This window comes from Petromyzon marinus, chromosome 80, assembly GCF_048934315.1.
Source record: "Petromyzon marinus isolate PM22_M1 ecotype Great Lakes invasive population chromosome 80, UKy_Petmar_22M1.pri1.0, whole genome shotgun sequence".
Classification (NCBI taxonomy): Eukaryota; Metazoa; Chordata; class Hyperoartia; order Petromyzontiformes; family Petromyzontidae; genus Petromyzon; species Petromyzon marinus.
The window spans coordinates 6,038,636-6,057,154 of record NC_133746.1 but is presented as its reverse complement, the minus strand read 5'-3'; the positions used below and the strand labels follow the sequence as shown (position 1 = coordinate 6,057,154).

At 56.6% G+C, this 18,519-nt stretch overlaps 1 protein-coding gene across 1 annotated transcript; it reads right to left on the bottom strand.

The window, feature by feature from the left end:
* Positions 1 to 2,649: 2,649 nt before the first annotated feature.
* LOC142907637 (keratin, type 1 cytoskeletal 11-like) lies at positions 2,650 to 18,001 on the bottom strand. Its single transcript, XM_076057198.1, is given in 10 exon segments — positions 2,650 to 3,192; positions 7,830 to 8,089; positions 9,513 to 9,733; positions 10,390 to 10,515; positions 11,359 to 11,511; positions 11,513 to 11,524; positions 13,286 to 13,442; positions 14,714 to 14,796; positions 15,468 to 15,593; positions 17,531 to 18,001. Coding segments are annotated over 9 exon segments (1,473 nt in total). The 5' UTR covers positions 17,876 to 18,001; the 3' UTR covers positions 2,650 to 3,192; positions 7,830 to 7,839.
* Between the last annotated feature and the right edge of the window lie 518 nt (positions 18,002 to 18,519).

The following is an 18,519-nucleotide window of genomic DNA, read 5'->3' as shown; positions in this document are numbered from 1 at the left end:
CAGTCACCCACTCACTCACTCACCCACTCACTCAGTCACCCACTCACTTGTAACACTCACTCACTCACACAGTCACTCACCCACTCACTCACTTGTACCACTCACTCAGTCACCCACTCACCCACTCACTCAGTCAGCCACTCGGTCACTCACTTGGACGACTCACTCACCCACTCACTCACTAATTCAGTCACTCACTCACTCAGTCACCCACTCACTCACTCACACAGTCACCCACTCACTCACTGAGTCACCCACTCACTCACTCAGTCACCCACTTGTACCAGTCACCCACTCACTCACTCAGTCACCCACTCACTCACTCACTCACCCACTCACTCAGTCACCCACTCACTCAGTCACCCACTCGGTCACTCACTTGGACCACTCACTCACTCAGTCACCCACTCACTCACTAATTCAGTCACTCACTCACTCAGTCACCCACTCACTCACTCACACAGTCACCCACTCACTCACTGAGTCACTCACTCACTCAGTCACCCACTTATACCAGTCACCCACTCACTCACTCAATCACTCACTCACTCGGTCACCCACTCACTCACTCAGTCACTCACTCAGTCACCCACTCGGTCACTCACTTGGACCACTCACTCACTCAGTCACCCACTCACTCACTCAGTCACCCACTCACTCACTCAGTCACCCACTCACTCACTCAGTCACCCACTCACTCAGTCACCCACTCACTCACTCACACAGTCGCCCACTCACTCACTCACTGAGTCACTCACTCACTCAGTCACCCACTTATACCAGTCACTCACTCACTCAATCACTCATGCACTCAGTCACCCACTCACTCACTCAGTCACTCACTCAGTCACCCACGTCTTTGTGTTTTGATTACAATGTCATCCACAAAATTGACAGCCTGTGCGATCCCCTTCAGTAGGCTCCTCATCATCCTCCTTAACACCGCTGGAGTGTTCACAACCCCGAGGGGCTTTGTCCGCCATCGATATCGGCCATCATGTGTTGTGAAGGCCGTTTTACGTCAATCCCTTGGATCTATGCAAATTTTGCCAGTACCACTTTGCTAAATCAAGCCTTGTGGAGTAACTGTGACCCTGCCAACTGTGAATATTGCATCTCCTGGTTGGGGATGGGTTCTCCATCCTCTGTCACTTCGTTTAAGTCGACGATGAACTGCACAAGACCGTACGGGCCCATCCGGTTTTCACACGCAGACCACTGGACTTGCACATTGGGAGTCAGAATCTGCGCGCGGTTACAGGAGGGGCAGGGCCCCTGTCGAGTCGGGGTGGCCGATCCGTCCATACCGACGTGTGCGTGTGTTGATCTTTGACTCTGCCACGTGTGGAGAGGGAGCCGCGTGGTGCAGCGACCCGATTGGCTGCCCAATGAAGCTGCTCAAGATGCACCGCGGTTTACATTTTTTCGTCAAGAGATGAGCTGAGAGACTGGCGCGTGTGGCGAGAGATATTGGGGTTGTAGAGAGAGAGAGAGAGAGCGAGCGAGAGATAATGCAGGTAATCGATGAACTGGGCAAATAGTGGTTAATACAAAACTTTGAGACCTCCTTTGCCAGTAGCGAGATATAGTAATGGGTTTTTATCCTTTTATCTGGCACCAAAACTGACACCATTATACAAGGGATCATTGTTTGCAATAACCACAACACAAGCAGAGAGGGGGTAGAGAGAGAGGGGGTAGAGAGAGGGGGTAGAAAGAGAGAGAGAGGGGGTAGAGAGAGGGGATAGAGATAGAGGGGGTAGAGAGAGAGGGGGTAGAGAGAGAGAGGGGGTAGAGAGAGAGGGGTAGAGAGAGAGGGGGTAGAGAGAGAGAGGGGGTAAAGAGAGAGAGAGGGGGGTATAGCGAGAGGGGGTAGAGAGATAGGGTAGAGAGAGATGGGGTAGAGAGAGAGGGGGTAGAGAGATAGAGGGGGTAGAGAGATAGAGGGGGTAGAGAGAGAGGGGGGTAGAGAGAGAGAGGGGGTAGAGAGAGAGGGGGTAGAGAGAGAGGGGGTAGAGAGAGAGGGGGTAGAGAGATAGAGGGGTAGAGAGAGAGGGGGTAGAGAGAGAGAGAGGGGGGGTAGAGAGAGAGGGGGTAGAGAGAGAGGGGGTAGAGAGATAGGGGGTAGAGAGAGAGGGGATAGAGATAGAGGGGGTAGAGAGAGAGGGGGTAGAGAGATAGGGGGTAGAGAGAGAGAGGGTTGAGAGAGAGGGGGGTAGAGAGAGAGGGGGTAGAGAGAGGGGGTAGAGAGATAGAGGGGGTAGAGAGAGTGGGGGGGTAGAGAGATAGGGAAGCGGTAAGGAGGAGCAGGAGGATGAGGAGGATGAGGAGGATGAGGAGGAGGAGCAGGGCGCGCTTCTTCGTGTCGATGTTTGTGTCTACAAAGAAAGTAGCACAGATTGATTTTGTTTCAAAAAGGGGGGGCGGGCGGAGGGGGGTGGGTGGGGAGCACATAAAGCGAAGCAATGAGGAAACCCCCCCCCCCCCCCAAAATGATGACCAAGCATCGGGCCGACTAAACCGACCATCTCGTTGCTTCCTCTGATCGTCAAAACAAAGACGTAGAGAGAGACGCAACAATTGGCCTTACACTGCACTCAGACAAAACAAAAACAATCACATCGGAGGAACTCGCAGCGACGAGGCCTATCGGGTTTTTGTTTTTGAAAGGAGCTTTTTTTATTATTGGCACACTCTCTCAATCCCACGGGGAAAGGGAGACACGGGGGACGTGAGGGAGACACGGGGCGGGGGAAAGGGGGAGAGACACGAGGGGAGAGAGACACGGGGAGAGAGGGAGACACGGGGGGGGGGGGGAGAGAGAGACACGAGGGGAGAGAGAGACACGAGGAGAGAGAGACATGGGGAGAGGGAGACACCGGGGGCGAGAGAGACACGTGGGGAGAGAGGGAGACACGGGGGGGGGGGGGGGGGGAGAAAGGGAGACACGTGGGGAGAGAGAGACACAGGGAGAAAGGGAGACACGAGGGGAGAGAGAGGGAGACACGTGGGGAGAGAGAGACACAGGGAGAAAGGGAGACACGAGGGGAGAGAGAGGGAGACACGGGGAGAGAGAGAGAGACACACAATGGCCTTTGTGACGTCAGGGCTTCCATTCGAGTCACGTGGTTTCCTCGAGGCCGGCAGCAGTGGGCGCTCTCGAGCCGCCCGTTCAAGGCTGCACGGGAGAGGCTGCGGATCCAGGCAAGGGGAAGGGGTCTCGGGTTGGTCATAATGTCGCGGTAAACCACGTGATCAATGTAACTCTACAACGCCACAATATATATTTTACTGGGTTAGATCGAGTGAATATAAGTGCGTCATTAAACCCGTCACCACCCGACTCAGCCAATCGGTAAAGGGGGTTTTGTCACGTGAACAAAACGTGCCAATTCGTTACTAGTTCAGCACTGGCCGGTTGTGTGTTGGGGAGTTAATCCACCGCAACATTCACAATTCGAGTAACCGTGACGCTTCGCCGGTAATTATTACAACAGCAACCAGCAGCATCATCATTGACGAAAGCCAGAGTTGTGGAGAAATCCTCCTCCTCCTGTTTCGATCTTAAACACAGGAGGTATGAATGTGATGTCGTCACTTGTGAGTGTGTGTGGGGCGGGTGGGGGTGGGGTTAATGTCGCTTTTGAAAAATAAGTTAATACAGAGACTCCTCTACATACGAAATAGTTAGGTTCCAGAGGTCTGTTCCTAAGTCGAACTTTACCCATTTCGATTCCAAACACGTTGTATGGCATGGCTTTCAAAAGTTGTATAATCTGCTGTAGATGTAGATGTCAATGGTTCTTCACGTTCTCCAGATGTAGATGCCACTGGTTCTTCACGTTCTCCAGAAGTAGATGTCACTGGCTCTTCACGTTTTGTAGATGCAGATGCCACTGATTTCTTCACGTTCTGTAGATGTATATGTCATTGGTTCTTCACGTTCTACAGATGTAGATGCCAATGGTTCTTCACTTTCTGCAGATGTAGATGCCACTGGTTCTTCACGTTCTACAGATGTAGATGCCAATGGTTCTTCACGTTCTCCAGATGTAGATGCCACTGATTTCTTCACGTTCTCCAGATGCAGATGCCACTGATTTCTTCACGTTCTGTGGATGCCACCACCGCCGTCTATCGGCATGGCGGTCGAACTTACAACTGTCGGTCCGAACAGGCAACTGGACGTACGGGAAACGTTTTGTTCTTATCTCTGAAAGTTCGTAAGTCGAATGTCTGCTCATAGAGGACTACCCCGTACCTCAGTGGCCTTTGCCTGACAGGTCGGGGATTGTTTCGTGCTGTATTTGTACGTGTGTCGAGTGATTTGTTCTGATTTCTTGTCCACTGCGCTCCCATCGTGTTTGTGTATTGTGAACTGTTTGTAGTTGTTGTTGTAAATTCTAGATTTAAAGCTTTCGTGATTGCTAGGATCCATACTCTTTGGTTCTATTGGGTAAAGTCACGTAGGTGAAAATAAAAATAAAATAACAAAATAACACCTACGTGACTTTACCCAATAGAAGAAAAAGTTGTTGTTGTAGTTGTAAAGATCCGACCCCGTGCCGCCTAACTTGACATCTGTGACGGAAAGAGAAAGCGCTTCACAGCTCATCGGATTCCTCCCCGCTGCATCTCCAAATATCGTGAGCCCATCGCACGCCGGCCTTCTCGGGCCTCTGCATTGCCCTGCCACTAACCTGCGTGGCGCTCAGCGGGGTTAGTCCTTCGAGATTTGAAGTTTTCGTGACAACTGCACGGAAATCCACACCCTTGGGTTGTTTTGGTAAGGTTGTCACGGAGGTGGGAAAAAAAAGACAAATGAATGAAAACAGCTGAAAATGAAATCGCGACGTTTCGGAGGCAACGCAAGCTTCCTTCATCAGGCGTCAAAAAAATAAATAAGTAAAAGGCGACGCTATCTGCCGGAAGCGACCTCGCGTATGGCTCTCCAACGAGGCCTCCCCGAGACTCATGAAAGGCGCCGTCTCACCCGACAAGGCACAAGCCTGCGAAGCAGCACCCTCGCCTGCCTAACCCCTGGCCTGCCAGAGCGACCTTCACTGGACAGAAGATCCTCTTCGTCACTTTGCTGTCCGCATATGGAATGGGGCCTCCCCACGATGAACTTTGAGGCCTTCAACTGCCCGGCAAAAAATGGCAAAGATCCCCCGTGTAGCCCGCAACAGAGTGTAGGGGCGAGCGCTTTTGGCGAGCAAACCTATGAAGGCCGGAACGGCACGCGGTTAGCGCTACGCCGCGCTACGAACCTTGGCTAGACCCCCGAGTTCGACTCCCGCTCACGGCCAACCCCGGTGACGATCATCCGAGCCGATCGTGGGCCTCATCCCCCCGGGTCAACTCGGCCTCAAACGAGCACCCGGTGCGGTGCGTAGCTAAGCATCGCCACTGGGGAGACAAAGGCGGTCGGTCGGGCGCGGTGCTGGCCGCCCATCCCCTTCGTGCACCGCAGTGCCGGTAGCCTTCATAGGCGCTGCTCGCCGGCAGCACTTGCCCCAACAGCCTGTTGAGGCCACATTCGGGGCTTCTTTGTCTTTGTCTGTCAGCGTCCCCTTTTGTGTTATATCGAGAGACAGCTGCGCACGCGCGCTCGGGAGGACATGGACGCCTCCACTACCACCACAACAACAACAACAACAGCACAGCGACTTGTGTGTCCCTCTGGATCCGTTGAGCCGGCACGGGACAGACCCACACCCACCACCCACCACCCCCCGCTTGGCATAGCAAGGCGAAGTCAACGCGTTACAAGGGCGGGGAGCGGCGATAATTTCCGAGGTGCCATTGAGAGTTGGTGTTGTTGTTTCCTGTCTCCTAGCAACCGACGAGACGTATGGTGCATCCGTCCGTCCGTCCGTGCGTCCGTGCGTCCGTGCGTCCGTGTGTGTGTGTTGACGATGGCTCGTGAAGGACGCTGCTGCTGCTGCTGCTGCCGCTGCCGCCGGGCAACTGGGAGGCAGTCGCCCCTGGAGCAGCAACAACAACAACAGCAGCAGCAGGGCGGAGGGGCGACGCTCACAACAACGAGCGGAGCGCCGGGCGGCTAAAACGCAGCACGGTTGGCACCTGTCCCGTGACCTCCTGCCGGCGAGGTCTTCGTCGCCTCACGTGACGGCCTCCAAGGTGCACCTAGCCTGGCACAGGCGCCACGAAGTGACGTCACCGCCGCTTCGTGGCGAATGGCGTTGGCTGTTGGCATTGGCGAGCGGTGGGACGGCGGTTAGCGCTACGAAGCCGGCGGAAAACGGCGAGTTCGATTCACGAATCATCGCGGACCTGGTCAGAGTGCCTCGTCCCCCTTCTAGGTGGACTCGGCCTCAAATTAGTCAGACCCCCCCAAATATGACGTCACAAAGCTCTGCCCCCACCCCCCTTCGTCACACGATGTCACAAAAAGTCAGATCAGACCCCCCCCCCTCAAATTTGACGTCACAAAGCTCCGCCCCCCCCCCCCATATAGGAACATTTGGGCCGGTTAAAAACATTCAAGGCCGGCCCTGCCTTCGGTCCATCCTGGGGTTTAACCCGGCTGTGTAGTCTGAGGAGCCCCACAGGTCCTTGAAAGGTTTCATTAAAAGCCCCCATCGGTTGGAGCACCTCCATTGGGCAAGGAGGCTTGAGGTTTGGCTGGGTTCACGTGAGCAGCCGTGCACGCCCAGCCACCGGATGGAGTGGCGGGGCGGGGGGGGGGTGCTAAACGGGCACGACACGCGGCCCGGAGAAGAGATGGGAGCTGATGCGGCAAACAGGAGGACGTGGAGCCGAGGGCGTGGACTTGCAGATCCACCGGGTAACCAGCGGTGTCAAGTTTGTCGTCTGGAGGACGCTCCGCGTGACTGTAGCCGCTCAACCCCCGAGCTCTGAATGCCCTGATGGTGCATTGCCTTTGTACTGGTCGCCTTTTTTGGCGTTCTCTGGTCCGACGCTGTCCCTTGGCGTAGACCAAATGGGCTTCGAAGACGACGCAGATATTCTTCTTTGGCTCTTTCGGTAAAGTCACCACGTAGAATGAGAATAAAACAATAAATTGATAGAATAAACTAACGTAATAAAATTATCACGACGTTTCGGCCACAACGCAAGCGGCCTTCATCGGGTGAAGAAAGAACCAAAGAAGATGAATCCTTGCAGTCACGAAAGCTTTAAATCGAAATTTGATGCCGATGTTATCAGCACGCTTTGTTCGCACGGTTAACCGCAGACGTTTTATTCCTTGCAAAAGATTTACATTCGGTGTTTCGAACACCTGAGCGCAGCTGTTTTATCGTCAGAATGGGTGAAACGTATTCCTTCTCGACTTAAAAAGCTTCCGTGACTGCAGGGATTCATCTTCTTGGTTCTTTCGGGTAAAGTCACCACCACGTAGAAGGGAAACAATAAAGTAATTAAAACATAAAACATAATAAAATAAAATGAAGAATATTTTTTTATTCTTATTTTATTTCCACCCTTTAAACTATCGTCATTGTAGCGTAGCGCGTTATTTAACGTGGCGCCGCGCTCTGATGTTGTAGGAGAAAACATTTATTTAAGTCTATTTAATTAAGTAGAACGTGTTCTCTGTGTTTATTTACAAAGTTGCGCATCTTGACGTGACGTCACATTTCTCAAACCCCGCCCCCCCCTCCCACCCACGTCACACATCGTCACAAACGTCTGACCCCTCCCACCCCCCACTCCCCCCCCCAGGTGCGTGACGTCATTTATGGACGGACCCAGAGTCCGCGTCTTTTTGGTTTTTGCCAAAATTGAAATCCTGGCGGGGGTGGGGGGGGTGGGGGGGGGAAGGGGAGAAATCGGCCCTTCACCTTTTGGCATTCAAGAGCGGTAGCCCGAGGAAGAGGAGTAGCTGGACGACTCCTTGGTGGTGGACGTCTTCACCACCGACCCGCCGCCGCCGCCGCCGCTGCTGCTGCTGCTGCTGCTGGTCATGGTCATGGTCCCGCCACCGCCACCGCCGAGGACTCCGCCGCCGCCACCGCCGATGACTCCACCGCCGCTGCCGCCACCGCCGCCGCCGCTCATGGTGACCAGGCGGGAGGTGGAGTTGGCAGAGATGTTGCCCATCCTGGGGTTGTTGTTGGTGGTGGTAGGAGTGAGGGGAGTGAGGGGAGGTGAACAACAAATCAATAATTCTTACGTCCAAAAGACAAAGATCCACCCACCGTGTGGCCTTAACCGACCGTCGGGGGCAAGCGCCGTTAGCGAGTGTCGCCTGCGAAGGCCGGAAGGACGCGCGAGGGGGGTGGGTGGGTGGTTGGCCAGCACCACGCCCAGTGGCGATGTTCACTGCTTCACGCCCGCTACGCCAGGCGCTCGTTTGAGGCCGAGTCGAGCTAGGGGAATGAGGCCCAGGACCGCTTCCAAAACGAGGTGGCGAACAGCAGAGGAGACGAAGGGGCGCAGGCAAAAAAAAGGCGACACGTTGCAGCCCCTCGTGGATGATGTCGGGAGCCATGCGGGCACACGATGTGTGGGGTGGTGGGTGGGATAAATGTGTCGGATGAGTGGGGGTTTTGGTGCGATGAGAGCGTGGGATATGTGTGGGGGATGTTATGACGATTGATGAGGGTGTGCCAGCAAGCTGGCGCAGTAAGGAAGGCACAAGTGGTTGCATCAGTCATCTCGGTCGTCTCGGCCATCATCTCGGTCAGTCTCGGTCAGTCTCGGTCAGTCGGCCCGTGGCACCTGCTGGGTCTGCCTCGTGACCTCCTGCCAGCGGGCGTTCGACACTTCACGTGGTCCCGACGTGCACATAGCCTGGCACAAGCGTCGTGGTGACGTCACCGCCACTTAGTGGCGAATGGCGGTTGTTGTTGTTGTTGTTGTGTGTGTGGTGTGTGTGTAAGATCAGCAGGATGGACGCGTGGGGGTGTTATAATTATTATTGATCGGTGTCAAGAGTGTGTTGGTTGTTGTGATTGACTGATACGTGGGGACGTGCGGTTGGGCCCTCCGCCGCCAGCATCTCCACCAGCAGCACCACCATCCACCACCTCTCTCCCCCACCACCATCACCACCACCACCACCACCTCTCTCCCCCACTACCACCGCCACCATCCACCATCTCTCCTCCACCACCACCGCCACCATCTCCACCACCAGCACCACCACCACCACCATCTCCACCAGCAGCACCACCATCCACCACCATCACCTCCACCACCATCTCCACTACCATCCACTATCTCTCCCCCACCACCACCATCTCCACCAGCAGCACCACCATCCACCATCTCTCCTCCACCACCACCACCACCACCATCTTCACCACCAGCACCACCATCCACCATCTCTCCCCCACCACCACCACCACCATCTCCACCACCACCACCATCTCCACCAAAACCATCTCCACCACCACCATCCTCCACCACCACCATCACCACCACCATCATCATCACCACCATCTCCATCACCACCACCGCCATCACCACCACCACCCCCACCACCCCCACCACCACAACCACCACCACCATGACCGTCGTACCGGCTGTCCTCCCCCTCCAACAGGCGTCTGTAGGTGGCGATCTCCGCCTCGAGCTTCATCTTCATGTTGAGGAGGTCCGCGTACTCCTTCAGCTGCTGGTTGATGCCGTGACGCAGGTTCGCCAGCTCCCCCTCGAGGCGCTGGATCTGCATCGTGTAGGTGGAGAGTTCGCGAGAGTTGCGCTCCTCCGTGTCCTGGAGCTGGTCGTCGAGTGAGCGGATCTGGGACGACGTCGATGGGGGGGGGGGGAGAAAGGCAGGAGGAGGGGGTGGGGGGCGAGGTGAGAGGGGAGTGGAGCGGAGGGGAGTGGAGGGGAGGGGAGTGGAGGGGAGATCCAGGAGAGTGCGTAGAGGGGAGTGGAGTGAGATGAGAGGGGAGTGGAGTGAGATGAGAGGGGAGTGGAGAGAGATGAGAAGGGAGAGGTAGGAGAGTGAGATGAGAGGGGAGGGGAGTGGAGAGAGATGAGAAGGAAGAGGCAGGAGAGTGAGATGAGAGGGGAGTGGAGTGAGATGAGAGGGGAGTGGAGAGAGATGAGAGGGGAGTGGAGTGAGAGGGGTGGGGAGAGGCAGAAGAGAGCGTGGAGGGGAGTGAGATTTCCAACGATTGCACCACCAACACCACCAACACCTTCTAGATTTAAAGCTTTCGTGACTGCAAAGATCCATACTCTTTGGTTCTATTCGGTAAAGTCACGTAGGTAAAAAAATAAAACAACAAAAATCACGACGTTTCGGCCACAACACAAGCGGCCTTCATCAGGTGATGAAGGCCGCCTCCAACTGCCCAGCAGCGGCGGCGGCGGCTGCGTCCTTCACGAGCCTCCTCCTCCTCCACAGAACCACCACCACCACCACCACCAAGCCCAGGGCGGACTCACCAGCCCCCGCAGGGAGTCGAGCTCAGCCTGGAGGCTCTGCATGGCGCGCCGCGTCTCCGTCACCTCCACCTTGGCGGCCTGCGACGCCTGGGTTTGCTGCACGGCCACCACCTGCACCGACTGGGCCTGTGGAGGGGAGCGGACCGACCCCGCCGGGTGGACATCGGTCAGCGGAGACTGCACCAATTCCATTCGCACTGCTCCTGCTCCTCCTGCCACGCACTGTGACCACAGCCACTGCAACCACCACCAATACTACAAGCATCACCACAACCACTACAAACAACACCACGATCACTACAACCAACACCACAACCACTACAACCAACACAACGATCACTACAACCATCACCACGATCACTACAACCATCACCACGATCACTACAACCATCACCACGATCACTACAACCAACACCACAACTACTACAAGCAACACCACGATCACTACAACCAACACCACAACCACCACAAACAACACCACGATCACTACAACCACCAGTACTACAGGCATCACCACAACCACTACAACCAACACCACGATCACTACAACTACCACCACCACTACAAGCGTCACCACGACCACTACAACCAACACCACGATCACTACAACCACCACCACCACTACAAGCATCACCACAACCACTACATAGTGCTTGTGGTGGTGGTGCTTGTGGTGGTGGTGTTGTGGTGATAGTGGTTGTGGTGTTGGTGGTTGTGGTGATAGTGCTTGTGGTGGTGGTGGTGGTTGTGGTGATAGTGCTTGTGGTGGTGGTGATGTTTGTGGTGATAGTGGTGGTGGTGGTGTTTGTGGTGGTGGTGGTTGTTGTGGTGAAAGTGCTTGTGGTGGTGTTTGTGGTGGTGGTGGTGGTGGTGGTGGTTGTTGTGGTGATAGTGCTTGTGGTGGTGGTGGTGGTGGTTGTGGTGTTCGCGGTGGTTGTGGTGGTTGTTGGTGGCGTCCCACTGCCCGACCTGTTTGTTGAAGGCCTCCTCCTGGTCCACGCGGTTCTTGGCGATCATGGCCTCGTACTGAGCCCGGATCTCCGCCAGGATCTTGTGCAGGTCCACGCCCTTGGCGCTGTCCACCTCCACCGACATCGAGGAGCCCTCCAGCTGCGCCCGCAGGGGCCGTCAGCTCCTGCAGGGGGCAAAGGCAAAGGCAAAGGTGACCCGGGGTGGACCTTAGAGAGACTTGCGGAGAAGCCGGGAGCCGCGTGGGGGGTGGTGGTGGTGGGGGTGGTGGTGATGGTGGTGGTGGTGTTGGCGGTGGTAGTGGTGGCTGGGGGGGTGGGTGGTGGTGGTGGCTGGGTGGTGGTGGTGGTGGTGGTGGCTGGGTGGGTGGGTGGTGGTGCTGGTGCTGGTGGTGGCTGGGTGGGTGGGTGGTGGTGCTGGTGCTGGTGGTAGTGGTGGTGGTGGTAGTGGTGCAGCGGGAATGAGAATCTCAGGTCCCCGGGTCAGCCTGGAGATTGGCAGCCGATGACTTCCGCAGCAAGTGAGGCCCCTCGGCCACGAACCACCACGCCACATCCCTTACCCCCACGCTCCATCTCCTCCATCGCCCTGCCACCCTGCCACCCTATCACCCTACCATCCTACCACCCTATCACCCTACCACCCTATCACCCTACCACCCTACCACCCTACCACCCTACCATCCTACCACCCTACCACCCTACCACTCTACTACCCTGTCACCCTACCACCCTACCACCCTACTACCCTGTCACCCCTGCCACCCTATCACCCTACCATCCTACCACCCTATCACCCTACCACCCTACCACCCTACCATCCTACCACCCTATCACCCTACCACCCTATCACCCTATCACCCTACCACCCTACCACCCTATCACCCTACCACCCTACCACCCTACCACTCTACCACCCTACCACCCTACCACCCTATCACCCTACCACCCTATCACCCTATCACCCTACCACCCTATCACCCTACCATCCTACCACCCTACCACTCTACCACCCTACCACCCTACCACCCTATCACCCTACCACTCTATCACCCTATCACCCTACCACCCTACCACCCTGCATCCGTTGGGATGGGTGGGGAATAACTCGTGCTGTGTGGAAACGATGCGTGTGGTGTGTGTGGTGTGTGTGGTGCGTGTGGTGTGTGTGGTGTGTAGTGTGGTGTGTGTGGTGTGTGTGTGTGTTGTGTGTGGTGTGTGGTGTGTGTGGTGTGTGTGTGGTGTGTGTGGTGCGTGTGATGGGTTGTTATTTTTGTTGCCGTGTGATAATGTTGAACGCGGTTTTTCCCCGACACGTCATTTTACAGGAACGTAACCCCCCACGCATTTTGACGAGGTCTGCCTCGATTCACGAACACGGCTGTCAGTACTTAGCGCCCCCCCCTCCGTCTCTGCCCCTCCATCTCTCCATCCCCCTCTCTCCATCTCTCCCTCCTCCATCTCCCCATCCCCCTCCATCTCTCCCCCCTCCATCACTCCCTCCCCCCTCCATCTCTCCCCCTCCATCTCCCCCTCCATCTCTCCCCCCTCCATCTCTCCCTCCCCCCTCCATCTCTCCCCCTCCGTCTCTCCCCCCTCCGTCTCTCCCCCCTCCGTCTCTCCCCCTCCGTCTCTCCCCCCTCCGTCTCTCACTCACTCTCCCCTCCCTCTCCATCTCCCCCCCCCCTTCTCCCCCCCCCCTTCTCCCCCTCTCTCAATCCCCCCCTTCTCTCCATCCCCCTCCTCTCCCCCTCTCCATCTCTCCCCCCTCTCCCCTCCCTCTCCCCTCCCTCTCCATCTCACCCCCGTCCGTCTCTCCCCCCTCCCCCTCCCTCTCCATCTCTCCATCTCCCCCCCCCCCTCTCCATCCCCATCCCCCTCACCCCTCTCCATCCCCCTCCCCCCCTCTCCATCCCCCTCGCCCCCACCTCCTCGTGGTTTTTGCGCATGAAGATGAGCTCCTCCCGCAGGCTCTCGATCTCGCCCTCGAGCCCCATGCGCGCCATGCCGTACTCGTCCAGCAGCCCTCGCAAGTTGTTGATGTCCGCCTCCACGGAGCTGCGCAGCGCCAGCTCCGTCTGCCACCTGGGCCACGGCGGGCGGGAGACGGGGAGGAGAGCAAAGGGGGGTGGGGGGTGGTGGGAGGTGGTGGTGGTGGTGGAGGGAGGGGAGATTGAGCGTGGGATCCCATCGGACACACGGCGCAGAGCGCTGGCCACGACACGCACCGCCTTCCCGTCGCCTGGGGGTGGTAGGGTGGCAGGGTGGTAGGATGGTAGGGTGGTAGACTGGCAGGGTGATAGGGTGATAGGGTGGTAGAGTGGCAGGGTGATAGGGTGATAGAGTGATAGAGTGATAGGGTCATAGAGTGGTAGGGTGGTAGGGTGGTAGGGTGGTAGGGGTGATAGGGTGGTAGGGTGGTAAGGTGGTAGGGTGGTAGGGTGGTAGGGTGATATGGTGATAGAGTGGTAGGGTGGTAGGGTGATAGGGTGATAGAGTGGTAGGGTGATACGGTGGTAGGGTGGTAGAGTGATAGGGTGATAGGGTGGCAGTGTGATAGGGTGGTAGGGTGGTAGGGTGATAGGGTGATAGGGTGACAGTGTGATAGGGTGGTAGGGTGATAGGGTGGTAGGGTGATAGGGTGATAGGGTGGTAGGGTGATAGGATGGTAGGGTGATAGAGTGGTAGGGTGGTAGGGTGATAGGGTGATAGGATGGTAGGGTGATAGAGTGGTAGGGTGGTAGGGTGATAGGGTGGTAGAGTGATAGGGTGATAGGGTGGCAGTGTGATAGGGTGGTAGGGTGGTAGGGTGGTAGAGTGATACGGTGGTAGGGTGATAGGGTGATAGGGTGGCAGTGTGATAGGGTGGTAGGGTGGTAGGGTGATAGGGTGATAGGGTGACAGTGTGATAGGGTGGTAGGGTGGTAGAGTGATAGGGTGATAGGGTGGTAGAGTGGTAGGGTGATAGGGTGATAGGGTGGTAGGGTGGTAGAGTGGTAGGGTGATAGGGTGATAGGGTGGCAGTGTGATAGGGTGGTAGGGTGGCAGTGTGATAGGGTGGTAGGGTGGTAGGGTGATAGGGTGATAGGGTGATAGGGTGGCAGGGTGGCAGTGTGATAGGGTGGTAGGGTGGTAGGGTGATAGGGTGATAGGGTGGCAGTGTGATAGGGTGGTAGGGTGGTAGGGTGGTAGGGTGGCAGGGCGGTAGGGTGGTAGGGTGGCAGGGTGATAGGGTGATAGGGTGGTAGGGTGATAGGGTGGCAGGCTGATACGGCGGCAGGGTGGCAGGGCGATGGAGGAGATGGAGCGTGGGGGTAAGGGATGTGGCGTGGTGGTTCGTGGCCGAGGGTCCTCACTTGCTGCGGAAGTCATCGGCTGCCAGCTTCGCGTTGTCAATCTCCAGGCTGACGCGGGCGTTCTCCATGATCTGAGCCAGGATCTGCAAGGTGTGGGGGGAGGGTGGGTGGGTGGCGATTGATGGTTTGGAGGGCGTTGCTTTTGCATTTTTCCCATGTCCAAGCGCTTAGTGTCAAGGTCATTTTTCTTTTTTAGCAGGGTGGGACACTCACGAAGGGCCAGGATATTTTTTGGGGGTCGCCAAAGATGATCCATATAGACACGCACGGAGATGCACACACCTGCTCACCAACTTACCCACCCACTAAGCCACCCGCTCACCAACTTATCCACACACTCACCCACCCACACGCCCATCCACGTACCCACCCACTCACCCACTTACCCACCCACCCATTCACTCACCAACTTACCCACTTACCCACCCACTTATCCACACACTTACCCACCCACACACCCATCCACGTACCCATCCACGTACCCACCCACGTACCCACCCACTTACCCACCCACTTACCCACCCACTCACAAACTTAACTACCCACTGACCCACCCACTCACCAACTTACCCATCCGCCCAATTACTCACCCGCCCATTCACCCACCATCCACTGATCCACCCACTCACCCACCCACACACAAACTTACCCACCCACTCACTTACCCACCCACCCACTCACCCAACCCACTTACCTATCCGCCCACTTACCCACCCGCCCATGCACCCACCCATCCACTCATCCAGCCACTCACCTTGTCCCTGAGTTCCTGCATCGTGGTGTAGTAGGCGCTGTAGTCTTTGTTCCCGGGACCCTTTCCCTTCAGCAACTCCTTGATCCTTAGCTCCAGCTCCTGGTTGGCATTCTCCAGGAATCGCACCTGCACCACAAAAAACAAAGATCAGCGCCCTGCCGTATAGCCTTAACGGACTGTTGGGACGAGTGCTGTTAGTACAGGGACTACCTCTACTTGCGAACACTCGACTTACGAAGATTCAAAGACACGAGTCGTAAGTTCAACCGCCGCACACCAGATGGCGGTGATGGCATCTATATCTGCAGAACGTGAAGAACCAGTGGCATCTACATCTGCAAAACGTGAAGAACCAGTGGCATCTACATCTACAGAACGTGAAGAACCAGTGGCATCTATATCTGCAGAACGTGAAGAACCAGTGGCATTCACATCTACAGAACGTGAAGAACCAGTGGCATCTACATCTACAGAACGTGAAGAACCAGTGGCATCTACATCTGGAGAACGTGAAGACCCAATGGCATCTACATCTGCAGAACGTAAAGAACCAGTGGCATCTACATCTGCAGAACGTGAAGAACCAGTGGCATCTACATCTGCAGAATGTGAAGAACCACTGGCATCTACATCTGTAGAACGTGAACAACCAGTGGCATCTAAATCTGCAGGAGATTATACAACTTTAAAAGCTGGACATACGAACAGAGTTCTGGAACCTGACTCGTTCGTAAGTAGCGAGTAGCAGCGGCACTGTGTCACACTTGAGGAGCTGGGTGACGAACAGCACGCCCGGCACTCTCTGTTTCCCCAGTTGCCATGTTGACACATCACACCGGGTACTCAGTCGAGGCCGAGTCGACTTGGTAGAGGCTCAGGACCGGTGCCCTCCATAAAGACACTCACAGACACGCGCGCACCCAAAGATTCCCCCCATCCATGTAGCCTCAACAGGCAATTGGTGCAAGTGATGTGGCGTTAGCGAGCAAAAGCAGCTACGCAGGGCTCGCTGATCATCGTGTCACGGTTATCTCCATCACCACCCACCAACCAACCACCCACCAACCACCCACCAACAACCCACCCAACAACCAACTAACAACCACCCACCAACCACCCACCAAACACCCACCAACCAACTACCAACCACCCACCAACCACCCACTCAATCACCCACCAACCACCCACCAACCACCCACTCAATCACCCACCAACCACCCACCAACCACCCACCAACTACCTACCAACCACCCACCAACAACCAACCCAACAACCAACTAACAACCACCCAACAACCAACCAACTAACAACAACCCACCAACCACCGACCAACCAACTACCAATCACCCACCAACTACCTACCAACCACCCACCAACAACCCACCCAACAACCATCCACCAACAACCCACCAACCACCCACCAACAACCCACCCAACAACCAACTAACAACCACCCACCAACCACCCACCAACAACCCACCCACCCAACCACCCACCAACCAACTACCACCCACCAACAACCCACTAACAACCTACCCAACCAACCAACCACCCACCAACCAGCTACCAACCACCAACAACCCACCAACAACCCAACCAACTACCAACCACCAACAACCCACTCAACCACCCACCAACCAACCAACCACCCACCAACCACCCACCCACCAACCAACTACCAACCACCAAAAACCCACTCAACAACCCACCCAACCAACCAACTACCAACCACCAACAACCCACCAACAACACACCCATCCAACCAACCACCCACCAACCAACTACCAACCACCAACAACCCACTCAACAACCCACCCACCCAACCAACCAACTACCAACCACCAACAACCCACCAACAACAGACCCATCCAACCAACCACCCACCAACCAACTACCAACCACCAACAACCCACTCAACCACCCACCAACCAACCAACTGCCAACCAACTACCAACCACCAACAACCCACTCAACCACCCACCAACACACCAACCAAACAACCACCCACCCAACAACCCACTCAACAACCCACCCACCCAACCAACCCCCGCCCCCCCAAACACCTTCTCGATGTATTCGGCCAGGCGATCGTTGAGCCCCTGCATCTCGATCTTCTCGTTCCCTCCGCTCAGCCCTCCGCCACCTGCACCACCCCCGAAGGAGCTGAAGCTCTGGAAGGAGGAGCCGATGGCGCATCCACCACCGTAGCCACCGCCGTAGCCACCGCCGTAGCCACCGCCACCACCACCACCGTAGCCGCTACCGTAGCCGCCACCGCCCATGGAGGATTGCGAGATGCGGTAGCCCCCGGAGGATCCGCCGCCTTCATAGACGCTGGCGGACCCGCGGCCGAGGCGCGTGGACATGCCACCGTAGGCGCCAATGGAACGGGAGCTGAAGGACATCATTGGGGCTGTGTGAGTGAGTTAGAGTGAGTCAGTGAGAGGGACAGAGACACAAGGGAGGAGAGAGAAAGGGCGGAGACGTTCAGGAGCTTGGAGCCGTAAACGCTGACGGCATGGAGGTAGCGCAGCGGTTTAAATAGACGCGGAGGAGGAGGAGGAGAAGAGGAGGTGGTGGTGGTGGTGCGAAAGGCGATGGATGGGTGGGACTGCGGTGAGGGAGTGGCAGGTGCGGTGAGGAGGTGTGCGGTGTGGGTGGAGGTGTGAGTAGGTGCGGTGGGTGTAGCAGTGAGCGCGCCGCTGAGGTAGACAAAGGCGACCGAGACGTGGTGGTGGTCGTGGTGGTGTGCCACCCAACCACCTCGTGTGCCACCCACCCCGTCGTGTGCCACCCACCCCGTCGTGTGCCACCAACCCCATCGTGTGCCACCCAACCACCTCGTGTGCCACCAACCCCCTCGTGTGCCACCCACCCCCTCGTGTGCCACCCAACCACCTCGTGTGCCACCAACCCCATCGTGTGCCACCCAACCACCTCGTGTGCCACCAACCCCATCATGTGCCACATGTGGCAGTCTTCATAGGTGCTTGCTAACAGCACTTGACCCTACAGCCTGTTAGAGGCTATACGGGGGGGAGTGTGTTTTTGA